The 19,237-nt window shown below is 49.6% G+C and overlaps 2 protein-coding genes across 3 annotated transcripts; one reads left to right on the top strand and one right to left on the bottom strand.

The window, feature by feature from the left end:
• Window positions 1–518: 518 nt before the first annotated feature.
• Window positions 519–12,764, top strand: Tmem140 (transmembrane protein 140). Its single transcript, XM_055602115.1, has 2 exons — window positions 519–710; window positions 11,325–12,764. Exon 2 carries the CDS (start codon window positions 11,348–11,350, stop codon window positions 11,903–11,905), a length of 558 nt encoding a protein of 185 aa, XP_055458090.1. The 5' UTR covers window positions 519–710; window positions 11,325–11,347; the 3' UTR covers window positions 11,906–12,764.
• On the bottom strand, window positions 12,675–18,505 carry Cyren (cell cycle regulator of NHEJ). Of its 2 annotated transcripts, XM_055602116.1 has the most exons (4): window positions 16,185–18,505; window positions 15,399–15,645; window positions 14,296–14,371; window positions 12,675–13,532 (listed from the first exon to the last, which is right to left on the bottom strand). In XM_055602116.1, the coding sequence occupies exons 2-4, from the start codon at window positions 15,536–15,538 to the stop codon at window positions 13,266–13,268; spliced, it is 483 nt and encodes a 160-aa protein (XP_055458091.1). In that variant the 5' UTR covers window positions 15,539–15,645; window positions 16,185–18,505; the 3' UTR covers window positions 12,675–13,265. The 2 variants fall into 2 exon arrangements, with proteins under 2 accessions (XP_055458091.1, XP_055458092.1); XM_055602117.1 differs by lacking the exons at window positions 15,399–15,645; window positions 16,185–18,505 and adding an exon at window positions 15,175–15,224.
• Window positions 18,506–19,237: the final 732 nt, after the last annotated feature.

Genomic DNA, 19,237 nt, shown 5'->3' with positions numbered 1-19,237 from the left:
AAAAGCTTTCTCTTTTACTTTGAAATGGGATCACAGTGTTTCTGTTGCTCCATAACTTTGTTAACAGGCATGACTTTGTTAACAGCAAAGTTTCCAGTCCAGAGAAACGGTCAAAGTCATGGGCTGCTTTTTGAAAAGGAGTCAATGGCATAGCTGCCTTCCAAAGGAATGAGCAGAGGGGCCCCAGGTTCTATGCGCTGCCCTTGCGGGGAGCTTGGCCACATGAGGTAAGGTGCCTCGCTAGGAAGAGTCCAGGTCATGTTTATCTGAGACTTGCACTCTGGAGCCCTGGAAGCTGGCATCTCCCCCCCTTCTGACATGTGGCACAGCCAGGACCCTCAGCTGGCTCACTGCTCAGCAGTGTGTGTGCTGCATTGCGGGTCATGTGTTTCCGTGGGAAGCAAGACGTTGTTTACATGCTTCTTTTCTGAAAAGTCACAAGACACAGGCAAGTTAAAAACCGAAAGTGAAATCAGCTGATAGAGACAAAAGTCAGCACAACTGTACAAAGTTCAGAGCTGTTTACTTGAACCCCGCTGTGAAGGCAGGCGGGACGCCTCAGAGCTAACTCAGCTTGCAGCTTCTCTCCTCTGCCCTGGTTTCTGGACCCTGGCAACAGAAAGCAGCCTAGGAGAGAGGCCACTGTCCGACTCTGCTGGTTTCCTGTGTCACCTTTGGATGAGTAGTCGTGAGCTCTGACCGAGGCTTTTGTAAGTACCTCCCACAACTCCACAGACTGAGGGTCTGCGGCCCATATTCTAGCCATACAGAAACGGGAAGAGCTTGCCTTGGTGCCTGAGGCCTCCTGTCTCCCCAGGGTGTGATACATCTATGCCGCCTCATGCCCTGAGAACACCACCCTGTGTGTCTTTGCCTCAAAGGTGACACCGGTAGACTGTTACAGGCACACTGGCTAGCTGCATGCAACGGTGTGTGTGTGTGTGTGTGTGTGTGTGTGTGTGTGTACATGTACTTTGCGCAGTACATGCCTGTGGCTTTGGAACACAAACAAATCACATCACTACAGCTACACTGGCACCAAGCCTTGGACAACGCAAAGGAAAGATCTGTGTTCTTGGCTCAAGGAGAATTAGAGGATATGAGAGATTTTAGACCTCATGTTGTATTAGACTGCTTTTCAACCCCCAAAGCAAACTCATGGGGCTCATGGGGAGGTGGGGAGAAGGTGGGCCCTTGGAACAGATCTTGAGGTATTATTATTATTATTATTATCATTATTATTATTATTATTTGGGCTGATTAATAACTTTCATTCCATTTCTTTAATCTGTAAAATCAAATCAAAGAGGTTGTTGAATAAGAAGAAGAAGAAGAAGAAAAAAGAAAACGTGAGGGCAGTCATTCTTTTCAAGACAACTGAAATGCATGTTCAGTACTGTCTTCCTCTCTAAGCTTCCTAATCGCAAGTCTGAGATTCAGCATGTAGGACACTGTTTCACACATCCTCTTCTTACTTTAATCTGCACATTATCAAATCACTAAGGCTATGGTGGTTTGCTCTATGAATTTCGCTTTCACAAACAGCACGTAAGTCTGGGAATCTTTCAATGTAGCCTTCACCTAGAAATGCCATGGCTAGCCAGCATTAGGACTTGACTCCTTGGTCCCTCTCTCCTGCGTCTGTCTATAGATGACTTACCAACACGTGCATTTGCATGGCCTTCCTAAGAGCTGCGTGCTGCTTCACCATCCTGACGTGAGGCACAATTATGAAGCCATAATTGACTGCAGATGCTGAGGAGTCAAATTGGCACTTGCTTTATGCCTAGCACTGTGATAACCCACTTTGTGTATAGGTCAGGGGTTCCGCTCCTGATACTGCCTTGGGCTAAGGTCATAAAACTGGATTATTAGGCCAAAAAATACATACAACTTCAAATTCACACTCACTCTATTAGAAAGCCAGTCTTGCCATTTGGAGTGTCACCAACAGTGTTATCTACAGTGTCTAGAGAGAAAGGCATGGGTGGCTGCTTGGCCTACCTTGGAAGCATTAGGAAAGACACATTCCTTTTTTTCATGTTAGCTTCATTCATTTGTGAATTATTTCTATTCCCTCATCCACTTCTACGCAGTGCAGTCTTAATGTCTGCACGAACATTCCATACATTAGGCATATTCATCAACTCACGTTTATTGCAGGTATTTTCCATGCTCATTGACTTTTAACTATGTATTGTTTTCACTGGTGCACAGAAATCTCCATTTTTTTAAATAGCTAAATCTATAATTTTCCTTGTAGTTTTGATTTGCTTTTAAGTTCAGAATGTGCTTTCTCATTCATAAATCAGTTTATTATTTCTAGATGTTATTTTACATTGGTTCATTCTTGAATCCATGTGAAATTTATTTTAGCATGTGTCATAAAATGATGTTCTAAAATAGTTTGAAGGGGTTTTTTGTTTTGTTTTGTGTTTTGGCTTGTTAATAATCAGCCACTTAATGGGAAGTTCTTTCAAGCCTCAAACCTGCCATCTGTAATGCATACAGCTCGTCCCCAGCCTTTAATATGAAACCATTACACATTCCTGCTGGTTTCTCTCCCCTCTGACTTTGCCCTGTTTATTTCCTTCCCAAAACTTTTCAAAATTATCTCCCTAAAAGTTTATATGGTCTCTGTCTTCCCAGAAAGCACAGGCTTGGGGGGTGGGGCACACTGATCTTGTTTGTCCCGTGTGTCTTTTGATTCTCCAGGGCCCCTGGCTCAGGCGCCTCCCAAATGCATCATTAGTGGGGTCAAGAGATGAAATCCTAGCCTGGGAAGGGAATTTCAGGGAATACTGGAGAGCTCAGGATTCAGAACCAGGTCCTGGGAAGCCTGGTCCTCAGCCCATGAATCAGCTGCCCCTAAACCTGTTGAGAGTACAAAGTACAAAGAGACAGAGACAGGTGCTCATCTTTAAGAATGTGGGGCTTTTGGTTTGTTTATTTGTTGTCTCCAAAGTTTCTGTAACCTTTGTTCCCTGCTGGGTTATCAATTACCCAATGCTAATAAGCAGCAAACAGTGGAACAAATAAGTTCATATTAAAGGAGCCATTTAGACAATGACTACAATCGCTTGCTGTCCGTGGCTTAGCCTAGATCATGTTTCTGGCTTACTGTCACAGTCTCCTGGTATATCCTATCTCTGCTGGCCAGGCTCTTTTTATTTACACAGCAGACTGATCATGAAATTGAACATTATAGCATTCCATAGAGGCCACTACCACTAAACACACCCAAGCGACAACACTGCCCTAGCCCATTTTTTGAAAACTTAAAACAGAGGCTTGTATTTCTGCCAAAGGAAACATGACACATTTCCCATTCTCCTTCCTTTTCATTCCTATGAGAGCCACACCTAAGCCATAAACACAAATCTTAACATGTTTAGCCAAGGCCAGTGGCCTCCTCTGACAAGGAATTGGGCACCCTTGCTTGTCCCTGCGGCCTTTGCTTACAACACACCTCACCCTTCGCTTCCACCCAGCTACTTCCTCTTGCCTCTGCTTCCTGTTGCCTCTGCTTCCTCTTCTCCCCCCCACCCCAAATCACTGCTTTAGCATCAGGATCATAGCACACATGTGCACTTAGCATGTGCTTAGCATGTGTCTAGTACTGGTTTATTCATGGGAACACCAACTCTACCTCCCAAAGACCCATGCAGAACCAGAAAGTAGTGACAGGAGAGGGTCTTGAATGCAGGTTAGTTGTGGGAAGAATTCTTTTTTTTTTTTAAATCTTTTATTTATTTTTTATTAATTACACTTTATTCATTTTGTATCCCCCCATAAGCCCCTCCCTCCTCCCCTGCCAATCCCACCCTCCCTCCCCTTTCTGCATGCATGCCACTCCCCAAGTCCACTGATAGGGGAGGTCCTCCTCTCCTTCTTTCTGATCTTAGTCTATCAGTTCTCATCAAAAGTGGCTGCATTGTCCTCTACTGTGGCCTGGTAAGGCTGCTCCCCCCCCAGGGGGAAGTGATCAACGAGCAGGCCAATCAGATTATGTCAGAGGCAGTCCCTCTTGTGGGAAGAATTCTTAAACTGAACCAGAGGACAATGGAACAAGTTAAGAAAATGAAAAAGGAAGGAGCTTATGAGAGATCATGGGTGTTGCCACTGACATCCACTCCTGTCATCCAGGGAATGTTTGTTGAGTGTATTCTAGATGCCATGAGCAGCTTTGGGTGCTGAGGACAGAACAGAAAAAAATTACGTAGATGATAGGCGTAGAGACAGATAGACAGACAAATGATAGACAGACAGATATAAAGCTAAACATGCAGATGACACACTTGGCAAAGTGTTTGTCATGCAGGTATGAGGACTTGAGTCTGACACTCAGCATCCACATGAAAAGCTGAGAATGGTGGGCTGTGCTTGTAAGCCTGGCACTTGGGAGGCAGAGACTAGCGGAGCCCTGGGGCTCATTGGTCAGCCAGCCTCACCTAATGGGTGATCTCTACGCCAATGAAAGACCCTGTCTCAAAAAATAAGGTAGATGGCATTCCTAAGGAAAGAATGACATGCCAAGGCTGTTCTCGGGCCTCCACAAATAAACCTACACCTACATACACACAGGAGTACACAAAACAAGGCAAAGCCAGCAAACGGAACAGACAAAGGCTGCTGCTCCCTGGAGCTCCAGCCAGCTGGAGGAGGGGGTAAGCATGTTGTTTTATGTCAGATGGCCATGTGTGCTGATGAGGATGGATGAGAGTGCCAGGCTGGGCTCAGGGAAGAAGAGGATGTTGCAGCTAACCAACAAAGGTGTCCTACATGCAGGCGGACATCTGAGCAGAACCCTGAAAGGGCAGGGGTGGCAATGACCAAAGTCCCGAGCTTGTCTTCAGTTTCCAGAAAACACCAGAGAGGCCGCCATGGTGACTGAGGAAGGAGACATGGGGTGTGTAGTAATGTATGGAGGGTCTGAGTGCCAAGGAAGCAGAAAGGAGGTCCAAGTATATTAAATGCCGCCCAAGAAAAGAGAGCTCCTGAGTAGCAGTGGCTTTCACCCTGTGCGGAAGCTCGAGGCACACAAACGCCTGCCAGGCAGAGAATACGGCACTTCACCGGGGAATGAATCAAATGTTAGCTGTCTAGTTGGCACACCCCCGTGAGGAGCACCGTCTGTGTCAGCGGGGACTTTCAGTGTATGGACTGTCTTCCTCTCTGTATAGCATAAAGGTTAATGAAATGAATGGGATGAAATTTCACTGGTGGGGGAAGAGCTGATGTAAAAAACAAACAAACAAAAACACCCATAGCACAGCATAGGGATGTTCTGTGAGGCTAGCCCAGAGAGGGCAAAGTTCATGGGGGCAGTCTGAGGGGAACAGGTGTTCAGGGGCCAGGCTGCTGAATGGGGGAGCTAGTGAGCCCTGCGCTCTGAAACCTAGGCCTGAGTCCCATGAGACATTGAGGAAGGACCTGTGACAGGACAGCAAAGGTTGTTTGTTTCTGTGAGACAAAGAAGAGAAAGGGAGCTCTCAAATATGAGATGGGAACACGCTGCTAAAGCAGTGATGAGGGGCAATGACAGCTTTGAAGGTCTAAGTAAGCGTGATCAGGAGGCCCCATGATGTTTAAGATGGTGGGCAGCTCTGTGTTTAAGGAGACAGGTGCCGGGTGTAGCTAGGAATGGAGGTTGGTACTGCAAACCTTCCCTGTGGCGGGGAACAACAGGTGCTGCGAGCAGTCTGGAACCTCACTCATCTTCAACTCAGAGCGAGTGGTGCCTCAGCCATCCTAAGGGTCAGAGGCGAGTCTCCCTGCTTACCCAGTCCCTCTCCAGCATCCCTCACAGGTGGAAGGTAGCTGTCTTAAGAGCCAGGGCTGTGACTACAAAGCTATGTTGTGGAGATGCTCTCTGCTTCACTCATTTCTCACAGCTTAGCTCCTAGGGCTGGAGAGAGACCCTGTCACCAACCCTCAGGCCACCGGAGGGGTCTGAGTTCTCTCTCAGTTTCACCCTTTTAAAAATGATCCTGACAAGAACATAACTGAGGGTGAAATGATTTAGCGTTCATGTCCCTTTCAGTCAGTAGCCGGTTCTCCACTAGGCTAGCTCCAGAGATGCTTAAACAAACAAACAAACAAACCTCATACTAGTCTTCCTATTTCCACAGCTCAGAAATCCCCGCCTCCTCAGGTCATCCTCATGCTGTGGCCCTCAAACCCACGTGAACTGGAACCTCAGCTCGGGGCTGGGGGCTGGGGGCTGTGCAGCAGGGTGACTCGGCTTTACTGTGGCACAGAGCTGGGGGCTGTGTGGCAGGATGACTCGGCTTTACTGTGGCACAGTGACAGAAGTCTGGCAGCCTTTGCCTGCAGTGCACTCACACAGAAGGGAAAACTGAAACTCAGGATGGTTCCTTTTTAGCAGTGTTGGGATCAAACCCAAGGCCTTGCACATGTTCACAAGTTGTTTTTAAGAAGCAAAAGAACTCCACATAAGAGGTACAAATGGTCAGTAAACCCCTGAAAATGCTGAATTTTACTGACTCAGAAGGAAGCATTAAAAATAGCACCGACTCATCAATATCCAAGATTAGATGCAGCACTTGAGAGGATTAGGGTAAGATAGCATTCGCCAGCAAGCAGCTCATGCCTGTAGCTCCAGTTACTCAGGAGGCTCACTTTCTCCCAGAGCTCAAGACCAGCCTGGGCAGTGTAGTGACCTCATCTCTAAAATAAAGTGGAATGAAAAGTTAAGCTGTGGCCTGGAGGGGGGTCCGTGAGTGAAGAGATCATTGCTGAGGCCTGAGTTCCATTCTCTGGGTCCACATGGTGGAAGGAGCCATCTGACTCTCGAAGGCTGACCTCTCACCTCCACACATGTGCGCACACACACACACACACACACACACAAAATTAAAAGTGTAAAAATTTTTAAGTTAAGCTGCTCGAAGGATATTTATTCACAAACATTTTACATAGCATTACTCATAAGATTGTGAGATAAATTATAAAGAATAATTTGTAAAAACTACTAGCTTTAACAGCTCCAGGAAGCCCTTACAGATAACAGAGATAATTGGTAGCACATAAAGCAACATGGATGCTACAAAGACACAGGGAAATGCGCTCATAGATGGATGTGATCCTAACGGCAGAGCATGAGACGAGATGAGTTCACTGCCCACTTCACCCAGCTATGGGTGATTTTTAATCTTTCTCCACACTTCGATGTTTGGACAGTTTTGAAACCAGCATGTATCCCTTTCTTACAAGCGGGAAGATGTTCACCTAAAAGTGGCCCCAGTGACTCAGCAGCCTCTTGCTCTTTGGAGGAAGCACAGGCTTACCATTACAGGAGACCAGGGTCCTTTTTTTGCGGAGGCTAGGATTGCTAGGGCTGTCAGAAAACCAGAACACAGGGTAAGCTGTTGGGGCAGCCAAAAGAGTGTCCTCAGGTTTCCAACTAAATAGACGGGTACTACAATAGGGGAGCTGAGGGGTGGGGGCTGGTCACCAGCCTCACAAGTGTGCATTTCCAGTAGGAAGCAAGGCGGACATCCCAACACTGCTGGTGAAAATGCAAGTCACAGACAGAGCCCCTCAGGATGCTCAGCTGTCTTGCTGACGTGTAGCACACGGTGTAAACCTAAGGACACCAGAGGGCATTTCCATTCATTCATTTAAAAAAAAAAACCCTGCCAACATAAGATAGATGAAGACTGTGCCTCGGGAACACTGCATTCTATACACCCCAGCTTCTGGTCTGCTCAAGGGAGTTGGAGAGTGGCTGCGTGGGGGCACAGCCTGAGCAGAGAAGCTCCATCACAAAAAACCAAGCCCAGAAGACAAAGAGGCCTGAGCCCCAGTGATCCAAATTCTAAGACATACACAGTAGAGAGCCTTGGGTGCTAGGCATCGGAGCTAGGGCAGAACCCTGCCTCTGAGGGCAGGGCAGGGCAGAGCAAAGTCAGGATAGGCCTTCTGCACATGCCCAGGACTGTGCTCCCTCCCCTCCAGTTTTTATTTGCTCTGCTCTCCATCGTAAACTTCAGAATGTCAGGTGTGGTGGCACAGGCTCGTAATCACAGAATTTCAGAAGATAGGACAGGAGAATGACAGGCTTTGATGCCAACTTGGGCTACATAGACTCTTATTTCAGAACAGGGCAAAACAAAGCAACTGTTACACCCAGTTCGAGAGCACCCAAAAGATCTACAGGAATTGCCTCTGTTGCAAAACACATGAGGGTCTTTTTATTGTAAATTACAAACTGCAGCTTGGGCCCACAACACCCACCGCTGAAGCAGTGGGAGCCGAGCGCACCTTAAAGATCCTGGTCCCTCCCAGCATGCCCAAGGCAGGGGCGATTCCTGCCTGGCAAGCATCTATTGGTCAAAATGCTACATTTTGAATTGATTGGCTATAGAAAGGTCCCCAGACCATAAAGACCTGGTGTCCCTCCCTAGGGGGATGGGCCAGTTTCCTAGCAACTGTTATCTCTAGTGGGTGGGGAAAGAATGAAGTAAGGCGGTCCTTCTCCTCAGGGCATTACTGGACTTCTCCACCCACCTACTTCAGGTCTTAATAATAGCTGCTAATTTATCTTTTGGTCTCCCACAACCAACCAAAACGTCAGTTGGGAGAAAATGAAGCCACAAAGGCTCCTGGTACCAGGTAGGGGCTGTGCTGAGGTGCTACAGCCTCCTCTGAGAAGCCAAGTTCAATGTCGGACAGAGCTTTAAGGGTAGTTTGTTTAACCAAAATACACATGATTCAAGCCTCCTGGTTTTCATCCTGGTTCCTGGTTGTTTCCTGGGTGGTGCAGGCTGGGCGGGCCTTATTTCCCACAGCAAGTCTGGATAAATAGGGCCGAACACCCAGGAACCCACCCAACGTCCTCTAAAAACACACAGACTGTGCAAAAATTTGCTAAATGGGCCAAACCATTCAAAATATGTTGGCAATTTCTCCATACCATGGCTACATGAATCAGTATTTCATCCTTTGCACTCAGTGACATATGGACTCAAGCTGCCTTTTTACAGTCTTGACAAACCCTTCTGTGGCATCACTGTTTCAAGAATTCCCAGTCCATTCAAACAAGGCATCCTTGGCTCCAGCCTCCTAAAAAGAGCCAGAGCTGCTTCTGAGATGGTCCCTGCTGGGCCCCTCTGGAAGGGGAGCCACCATGAGAGCCAGGAACTGGACAGGCTACTCAGTGCGGTTAGGTGCTGGGGGAGGCAGTGTGGATTCAGACCTAAGTGTTCTGACCAATGAATCAATATTGTGCCATATATTCAAGGCCTTTGAAAAGGATTCCTCCTTTCTCCCACTTCCCACTCTGCTGGAGCCCACCGGCAGAGTCGCACAGTTCCTGAGTGGGGAGTGAGGATGAAATAATTAAAGCACTACCCTCGGGATCGGCTCGGGAGGGCTGTCAGTAAGGCTGCAGCAGCCTGAGTTTATTCCATAACTCCTTTTTTATAGGCAAAGCAAAACCCAGTCACATCAATATAAGAAAGAAGTGTGTGGAACTGCCAAACTTGTTTTCTAAAACTACTTCCCTGTAGCAAATATGGTTCAAGGTCACATAAACAAATTTTAAAGAACTTGGCAAAACTTCCTCTTTTCTCTTCTCTCTCTCTCTCTCTCTCTCTCTCTCTCTCTCTCTCTCAACGTGAAGGCCAGGGTGAAAACATATTTTTCGATAAATAACAAAGCAGCTTGAAAAACAAGCAGCTCTCCACACCCTACCCTGCTCCTTTAGGTATTCTCTCTTAATTCCCTTTTGTTCTTGTAAAACAAAGGAGATGCTCAGACAGGATTCCACTGTCTTCCCCTCCACTGTGTGACAGGAGCTGTTCCTCAAAGGAGTCCCCTGAAAAGCTGATCCACAGGGTCTGTGGGTCCTTCCCCTGAGGCACCAATGCTGGGAAGTACCTAGGTCTGTGGATTAGGCCCACGGGACTTGGCATCTGGGCCGTGGTGCTTGTGTCTCACAAGGTTCCCAGCTCTGTATTCCTAGTCACTGCTGGTGTAAATACTTGTTTCACTCCTTAATGGAAAATGCACACAGGCAGCATGTAGACCACCGATGTAGAGGCAACTGGGAAAATCCCTTCTGAATAAAAAAAAATAATAATAAAAAGATATTTCTAAGTAACTACTGTAGTAAGATAGGCACTTTTAAGTACACCTAAAAGATGGCATTAACAAGTTTTCTGCAGATCCATCTGCTAAGATCACTAAGACACTGACACAAACAGCTGAGGGGAATTGCGTTTGAATTGAGTTTCTTGTGTGTATGTGTGTTTCTTTTCTTTTATCTTCCTTATTATTTACTTATTTTTAAGACAGGGTCTCTCTACATAGCCCTGGCTATCCTGGAACTCACAGTGTAGACCAGACTGCCCTCTAACTCTGAGATCTACCTGCCTCTGTGCTAGAATCAAAGGCGTGGGCTGCCATACCTGACCTATGAATTAAATATTATGTAACCATTAATCATACTTTGAAAAATAGTTCAACAACTATGAAAAATGGCCACAATGGTCAGTGAAAATCATTGTTTACCTATATGCTTTAAAAAATACACACAGGGAAATATTTCCAGAATATGAATAGTGGTTTTACTAGGGTTGGTAGGATAGAGTTATGTTAAATTTTTTTCTTTAAAAATATTTCCATAATTTCCTAGAATTATTATTACTGTTGTTATAGGGAGGTAGACAGGTATGTTTTAAAATCAGCAGCATATATGGTGTGATTTCATCACAGGAGAAGTTCAGTTCCCCAAACAGGGCAGGACACACCCTCCCCACCCTCCCCTCCCTCCCGTCCAACCAGCTGAACCACAGAGCTCTGCTGATTGTGCACACCAGAACACAGGCATGGATTTGGCTGACTTGTGGCCTAGTTGGGTAGTTTCTTCAGTTCCCCAGTGGCTGTCAGCAGTGAGGTGAGAGAGCTCAGGCTCGGTCAAGCCTGCAACACCAGCCTCCAGCGAACAGCAGGCGTGCCCTTCACTTCCCCACCCACCACCTACTTCCAACCCACCTCCTCCAGGATCTGAGGCACTCCCTAGCAGTGATACAGTGGCTTGTGGTATCTGTGCCTCTGTAGAGCCTTTCACCTGAGGGCTCTGGCTCAGGGTGCTTCAGGCTCCCACAGTGCCCAGGAAAGACAGTGCCTTCTGACCTCCAACCTGAGTATCTGACCTCAGTGGACCACTGAGGCTCAGTTTGTGGGACCTGACTGTGACTTGGGACTTCCTGTCTGGGTGAGGGCAGAAAGAACAAGAGCTTGTAAACACAAAGGCCTGAGGGAAGGGATGGATACTCACTGGTGTGGCCTTTTTCCAGGTCCCTCTGCAACAGCAGAAGAAATGGCCATCTTCAGGCCATGGCGGAGCAACTGCTTGCCCTTCCTGGGCATCATGATCCTCATGGCTGTGGTCCTCTCCCTGATGTTCTACGCTCTCCTCTGGAAGGCTGGCAACCTCGCTGACCTACCTAACCTGAGAATCGGCTTCTACAACTTCTGTCTGTGGAAGGAGAACATTGGCTCCCTAGAGTGTTACAACTTTCCTGAGCTGGAGGTGCTGGGGGTTTCTCAGGTTGGCCTAGCCCTGGCCAGGCTTTGTGTGTATGGGGCCCTGGTCCTCACAATCTTTGTTCCTCTGCCTCTCCTCCTTGCCCAGTGCAACAGTGATGAGGGAGAGTGGCAGCTAGCCATGGGCTTTCTGGTGACATCCTCTGTTCTGATGGCCAGTGGACTAAGCCTCTTCCTTTCCTATGTGTGGAAGTGGCTCAGGCTCTCCTTCCTGGGGCCTGGCTTTCTAGCTCTGTGCCTAGCCCAGGTCTTACTCATCTTCTTGATTATAGCCATAGTTATGTTGCCTCCACGAGATAAGAAGGACAAGAGCAAGTGGGAGAGCTGTTAGTTAGTCTAAAGGCTCATGGGATTACTAGGGTTCGGTTCCAACTGTGCTCCAGGAAGTGCCAGAGAACCCGTGGCTGGGTGGGTCCTCCCACCACCTCGATTCATAGCTAAGGTTGATCTCTAGCTCAGGCAGACTGAGCCACCCACTGAGCAGAAGGGCTGCAGTGTCAAGGAGCCCAGAGGCGGCTGGGGGCTGGGGCAGCTTCTTTGTGAAGAAGTCTTGCCTTCCTGACTCTGGAGACTCTAAAAAAAACCATGTAGCCCATCAGCACATGGATTTCTGCTTTAATCAACCAATCTGAGCAGTCCTCACTGTAGCCCCTAGGCAGGTGGGAGAGCCTGACTGTCAGAGCCAAAGCTGATTTGGCAAAGTGTGAACTCTGTGATGGTTATGGCAACAAATGGGATGGTTAGAAAAAAAAAAAAAAAAAAAAAAAAAAAACTGCTTTAACATTGTGTTCTGTCAGCAAGCTTCTGGCCCTCCAGTCATGGGCCCCACACCAGTTCTCTGGCCCCAAAGCTCCAGGAATGAAGTGCAGAGCACAAAGAGAAGCTTCACCGGCTTTGGTCCCCTGAATGGGCCCCTGGACCTGACACCAGACAGCAATCAGCTGCCAAACCATTCTTGTGATCCGCAATGCAGATGCAAAATGCGCCAAAGCCTTGAAGGTGAACAGGATTGAAAGTTACAGCAAACATACGACGCCTCTCCTCACCTTGCCCAGAACTGAAAAGGCAGAAGCAAGGTCCTTATTATGCGTTGGGGCATGATTATATATTTTCAGTGTCTGTATATCAGAAAACCCACATGGTAACGAGTTCTTTGTTCTGTGCTCATCAAAAGCCATAGTGACTACAAAGACTCTGGTGTGGTCTTTTGTCCTCAGCGTCTCCCGTCCCACCCTCCCTTATGGCTGTACAGGGGCCAAGGTAGAGGTCCCAGGTGGAAGAAAGGTGACAGGTAGTGGACAGGGCCCGAGAGGCTCACCAGTCTGGTTGAAGGGATGGCAACTGGGCTGTGTCATGATGGAGACCGTTCATGAGCCTCCGTTTTAAGATGAGACCTGGCTGCCTGTCTAGAATTCCAGTGTTCCCAGGAGCTATAGTGACCTTTGCTTCCAGCAAGTGGGCCTAACACCTCATTTTTACTGGTACCTGAACGAAATACAGGGCTAGGATTCCCAACACTGAGCCAGAGGGCAGTGCGGGTCAAGACTAATGGGGTGCCGGTCTGCATCCTGCAACGCCTCCCCCCACCCCAAAATGAAAGCCTTCTGGACGCTGGAAGCAAAGCCCAGTTTCCATGGGAGGCAAGGGTGGGCAGCGCCCCAGTTCTTAGCAGAAACACTGAATAGTTCCTACTAACTGAAAAAGATCTCCCTGACATACTTCAAGGCATCTTCCTCCTCCTTTTCTTCCTTGGGGCTTCTGCTACACGGAGAGTCAGAAGCCGCTGGTACCCGGGAAGGGCTGAGGCCTAGAAGAGGCGAGTCGTTCCCACTGTCCTCTTCCTCACTGCTGCTCCCGGGGGAACTGGTGTGAGGGGATGCTGAGTAGGGAGGGGAGAGCTTCGGCTTATCAGTGGCTACCAGAGACGGCTGTTCCCAGAGCTTTTCCTGTTTTCCATCCTGCGGGGCAGAAGAAATGGCAGACTCAGCATAAGCACCTTGTTTCCCTGGTACTCTGGTTTGTCAGTGATGTGAACATACTCTGAGATAACTGCAAAGCCAGCGCAGCACATGACCAAGCCAGGCGAGGGCTCCCATCTCATGAGCACCCACCTTATCTTCACCCCAAACCTCAGGATCTGGAGCCACTGGGGACAGATGCTGGCCAAGGTATGAGGAATAGCTAAACAGAAGGAAAAGGGATCCAAATGGAAACCATGGCTGGAAGGGAAGGCACAAAAGCGCTAGAGGTCCAGGCCACAAACCTGCATGGGCCTAACCTAGCTCCACTGCAGCTGGCCGCTGAGCCTCGATGTCGGGATAGCAGGTCACAGCAGCCTGGGTTACCAGGAGCACGGAAGAGATGGTGCGCTCCAGTGCTGCTCTTACTCCTTGAGGAAGCCCTGAAACGCCTGCAGCCTTCTGCTAAGGAGAGGAGCACTGGGAAGGAGTCCCTTCTCAACTGTTCGCCTTCCCAAGAGCACATACATGTCAGCTACCCACAGGTGCCTGCCTGGTCTTCCTCATAGCGACGCCCCACCCACACGTGATACATGCCACACACAGGAAGTAGCTGAGGGGAACGAGGCTGAGAAGCGTGAGCAAAAAGAAGTGGAATCCCGAGGCAGCCTAAGGGCACCTCTCTTACCAGAAGCAAGGACCTGTGCTAGTTTCCATGAATAATGGCCAGTCACACGGCTCAGAAGACACAAGCTGCTCTTACCTCAATCAAGATCTCCAGAGCCACACTGACCATTTCAGCTTCATTCATCCAGTACACAGTCTTCGTGGTGGAGGCTCTGGAAAAAATAAAGACACAGAGCTACAGCAGAGGACGAGGGACTCACAAGGAGGAAGGAAATATAAGCATCCCTTACCCCTGCCTTCCCCCAGGGAGGCAAGGTACTGCTTCTCTGAACTGAAGAATTTCCTCATCCTGGTGACCCAGGGACAGGACACAGGGATACCCACCCTCTATGGACTCTGTCACAAAGAACTGGGAACCAGATCATGGCTGGCTTCCCAGCATGACTCCGTGAAACACACAGTAGACAGCCAGGCATGGTGGCACACACTAATTCCAGTGCTGGGAAGTAGAGGCAGGTGGACCTCAGTGAGTTCGAGGCCAGCCTGGTCTACAGAGTTCCAGACCAGCCAAGGCTACACAGAGAGACCTTGTCTCAAAAGCAAAGAGTGGGCACAGCAAATACAGGCCACCAGGCAGGGGCCCAATTTCTACCTGAACGTAGGACTATGTTTAACAGAGGCTGCAACAACTGCCAAGGGTGCAGGTGGCCGGGAAGAGCCGGCGAGTGTGGCACTGAAAGCCTGGTGCCCTTTCTAAGAGAATGGCAGGGCTTCCCCCCCCCACACTTGATAATGGCAACCTAAAACTCCCCACCCCTAATTACCAGTGTTCCCCCAACTCACATCCACAACTTCAGATTTCTTGACTGACAAAGCTCTGTCCACAGGAAATGCGGACGCCACTCAGGTTACTAGAGTTCAGACCCAATGATCACTTGCTTATAATTTTTGTCACAAATGAACGAGACTAGCACTTTGGACAACTGGTTACTGAGGACATGGTTCATATACAGACCTAAAACCGGTTCCTGAGGGCATGGTTCGTATACAGAACTAAGATCTGGCCAGCAGCTAGATGGCAGGACCTCAGCAGCACAAAGGCTCTTGTGGTGTGTCTCTGTGAGGGGACAGCGGAGCCAGCCCTCAAGGCCCTGCTGAAAGAATGCCACCCAACTCATTACCCTGCCCACTGATAGGCCAGGACGGCTACTGAGAAGCCCCTGACCCAGGTTGTCCCACCTTGTCGCTGGCCTGCGGTGCACAGCCACCACCCTCTTCTTCTTGTGTGTCTTCACTGGCTCCACCTTTCTTTCATTCACAGGGGCTGTCATCCATGAGGGGAGGACTCTCTTTTTGTTCTCAGATTTTAGGGTTTCCATGGCTAGTTTTCCACACTCAGTGACTTGCTTCTCTGGTGTAGGACCAAAACTCACATTCTTTTGTCACACCAGGCTTATTGATCCCCAATGGGCATGATCTTTGATGCCTACAAAGAGGAGTCAGGTCAGTAGATTCTAGTCAGTCAAAGCTCTTTCAGTTAGCAGCAGTAATTACTGGTGAGGGTGGGGCAGGCCTGAGGTGTCGCAGAGGTAAGCAGAGCCCAGAAGGTCATGTGTAGTGTGTCAAATGGAGGGACAGCAGCAGACAGGACAAACTGGGGCCTGCAGACAAAGTTCTGTGAGCACTGCACAGCCCTGTGGCCCGGGCACTAGGAAATGCTCTCCTTTGTACCCCAGGAAGAAGGAAGAAAGCAGACTCTGGTCTCCATCTCTGCACTGCAAACGATCATCCCTGACAATCTGTAACTTCTGACAACAAACTTCTCATGTCTTCGGTAATTTGTCTACTGCCCCTGCCCCCAGGCCCACTGATTCACAGATTCCATCACCCAGCGCACCCCTGCCTCAGCCCCCCACAACATACCACTTGATAATTTTGAATGACTGTTTACAGCAACTTCATTTATTTCAAAAACAACACACACACAAAAACAAAGAAACAAACTTAGCAGGGCATCATCCTAACCTGTCCAGCCACAGAACGGAAGTTGGTAAGAGGAAGAATACAGAAGTCTATCAGGCCCGGCAGTACATGTATCATCACATCTGTTCTGCAGACAAGAAACAGACACAGTTAAGAGTTAACGTGTCCTAGAAAGCTGGCCGTCAACGGACCGGCAGCCAGGTCCTGCCCACCGCAGGGTTTCTGGAGCTCAGTGCTGTTGGGGTCAGACCCGGTGGCTCCCTGGAAAATCTCACCCGGAAGTGCTCGCTGCTAGCCTGGAGCTGGCGCGCGCTCCCTCCCACCCGCAGAGGGCGCGGAGCGGGGACGGGAGCGAGCGGGGCCGGGGACTGGACAGGACTGGCAGACAGCGAGGAGGGTGGCGCTGCGGTCCTCTCAGCGGCTTCGGGAGACTCAGGACCGCTGTTCCCGCACGCATCTGACGCCCGCCCCTTCCGGCCCCTCCGACACCTCGGCCTCCGGTGCCCCCTGCAGACCTCGGGCCGCCTCTGCTGCTGTGGCTGGAGGGCTGAGTCAGTAACTAGGGGAAGAGGGCCTGCCGGGGGATCACCAGGAAACCAAGTTTAACACGCCCTAGGAGACAGGAGGCGGGAAAAGAGCTCAAACTCCCATTTACTAAAGTTGCACATTCAGGCTGGCGGTCCCAGGTCCCCTCTGCGGGGGTGGAGGAGGCGCCACCAAGCTGCCCAAGTGTCCAGTGGGCTTTCGGTTAAACTCGTGATTCAGCGCAGCCTGAGCTGGACGGGAAAGTCCAGGGAGAGGACTAAAACACAGGAGCAGGCTGTCACAGAGAAGGCCCTTTGCCTGTCACGCTGAAGCAAAGGGAAGCTCAGATCCGATTCTGTCCGCCCCAAACGGAGCAATCTAGAGCATGTATTCTGTTTACAGCAGCTCGGCTAATCCCACAGCAGTTTCTCTTGGGGCTGGAACTGCAGTCTTTGGGTTGGGGCACCCAGGGCACTCTAGCCTGTGGAGCCTTTGACTTCTCCTCTGCCCTTTCCTGACTCTTCTTGAATGCGAATCCTCAATCCTTAAACAAACAGCCTGGGTCAGAAAATTTAAAGTGCCAACTCTAAATGGCATATACTAACGGCTTCCAATCCCTGAGTCCTTAAGCTCAGCTTAGCTGCTCTCTGAACCAGGCCAGACTCCAACCTTTCTGGGAGAGCAGGCCTTGGCTGTCAAGAAAGTAGCATCCATTGACTGAGGTAGGGTCCTCAGCCTCACCCGATGTGAGCCAAGCAAGTCTAACTGGATGAAAGGTCGTGTTGCTTTTGATTCTTAATAACTTCCCCAACCCTGCACATGGTCACCTAGCAAATAAGGCCCAGGAAGGAAACCTGTGTCCGCATACAGAGCCTATCGCAGGGAGAGCACTGGCTGGAGTTAGGAACCAAGCTAGAAGACTTGCCTGTGCTGGAGTCGACATGGGCTTTTATTATTTTTCCACAGATAAAATTGTACGTACTGAATATAGTAACAAATGTCAGTTAGCTTCATTTAGTCAGCCCGCAATGTATTTCTTCCTGTACTCCCCGACCTCATGCCGAGCTCCTGGGCATTTGAATGCCACAGCAACGGGGCTGGGCACACGGAGGGAAATGTGGATTTGCACCTGCCAGGCTTTCCGAATGAGCCAGGCCAGGTTCTCAACCCCTGGAAGAGTGGCTGAGGGTCTGCGGTTTGACCTGCCTTCAGGGTCGTGCTCTCCCCCAAGGCGGTAGAGGCCTGAGTAGGGCTCTCAAGGATTCCAACCAGCCGCTTTGAAGGGAAGGGTAAGTGTGGATATGCTTTGAGGATGGGTGCCCTTCCTGGGAGGAGCAGGGTGGGGGGGGGAACAGGTTCTGGGGTGTTCTTTCTGCATCTAAGCCTTAAAACCACTTCAGCAGGCCATGGGGGGAAGCACTGGGAAGAAAGAATGTACCGTAAGACAGAAAAACTTTGAGAGGAAAATGAAACCCAGGACCACAGACCTGGGTGACACAGATGGGACTGTGTCCCAGCTCAAGTGGAGAAATGGCAGGGAAAGAACTGACCTCTTCATGTCAGTACGGTAGTGGGCAATGGATAACTACGAGACAGCTCGGCAGGCAAAGCCACTTGCCATGCAGCCTGGCCACCTGAGTTTGATCCCCCAAAGTCACATGAAGGTGGGCAGAGAGAATCGAGCCTATCAAGTTGTCCTCTGACCTCTGCTGTGGCATGTGCCCCCACCACCACCCAACATATACACACCAAAAATAAATAGACAACTGCTATCTGGTTCTTCCTATATATCGCTTTCTACTTTTCCTTGAGCCCTAGAAGGGAGCCCAGGCCTGTACACCCCTTCTTTTCCCAAAGTAAGCACCTGAGAGTCACCACACCCCACAGCCCACAACTAGCCTGGAGTGCAAAGAAGCTATCAAATGACTGTTCCAAGCAGTCATTGTTTATGGAAGCATTTCCTAGGTAGGTCACAAGGTCACCCTTGCCAAGAGTGGGAAGCCCAGGCCTGGCGCTCTACAGTGGCTCCTTCCTGAGGCTGGCCCGAGCAGTAGGGATGACAGTAGAGGAGACTCTTGCTCCTCCCCACCGTGGGAGAGCCTGACTCTTCACGGTCCTCCCGAGTGAGAGAACGTAGGAGGAGTATGGGTGTAGCTGATCCAGGCCCAGCTAAGCCAGGCAGAGGTGCAGGCAGCTGGTATTATTCAAGCTCAGAGACCTCAAGCTGGAAGAATGAGGGAGCCAGCAAATGAGAGTGCTGAGGCCAGAAGACCCTGAGGGAGAGGGCAGCTGGAGGCCCGGACCTCAGGCCCCGCTGCCGTCTAGAGGCCCCTCCTAACCAAAGTTGACAGCTTTCAGGTTCCACAGAAGACTCTGATCTTGGCTTGAGCCCAGAAGATGGCACTGTGGTCTTCATCTCAACTCTGACAAAACCACAGGGAACCAATGGGGTTCTGCCATAAACATGACAGCAGAGGCTAGTGAGAGCTGAAGAACAAGAACTAAGGGAGGGAGCCACGGCTATCACGAGGGCCAGGTGACACACGTTCTAGAAAGAGACTGTTAGAGCA

Source organism: Psammomys obesus, unplaced genomic scaffold, assembly GCF_907164565.1.
Source record: "Psammomys obesus unplaced genomic scaffold, mPsaObe1.curated_primary_1811, whole genome shotgun sequence".
NCBI lineage: Eukaryota > Metazoa > Chordata > Mammalia > Rodentia > Muridae > Psammomys > Psammomys obesus.
The sequence above is the reverse complement of the archived record's forward strand: the minus strand, read 5'-3'. Positions and strand labels throughout refer to the sequence as shown.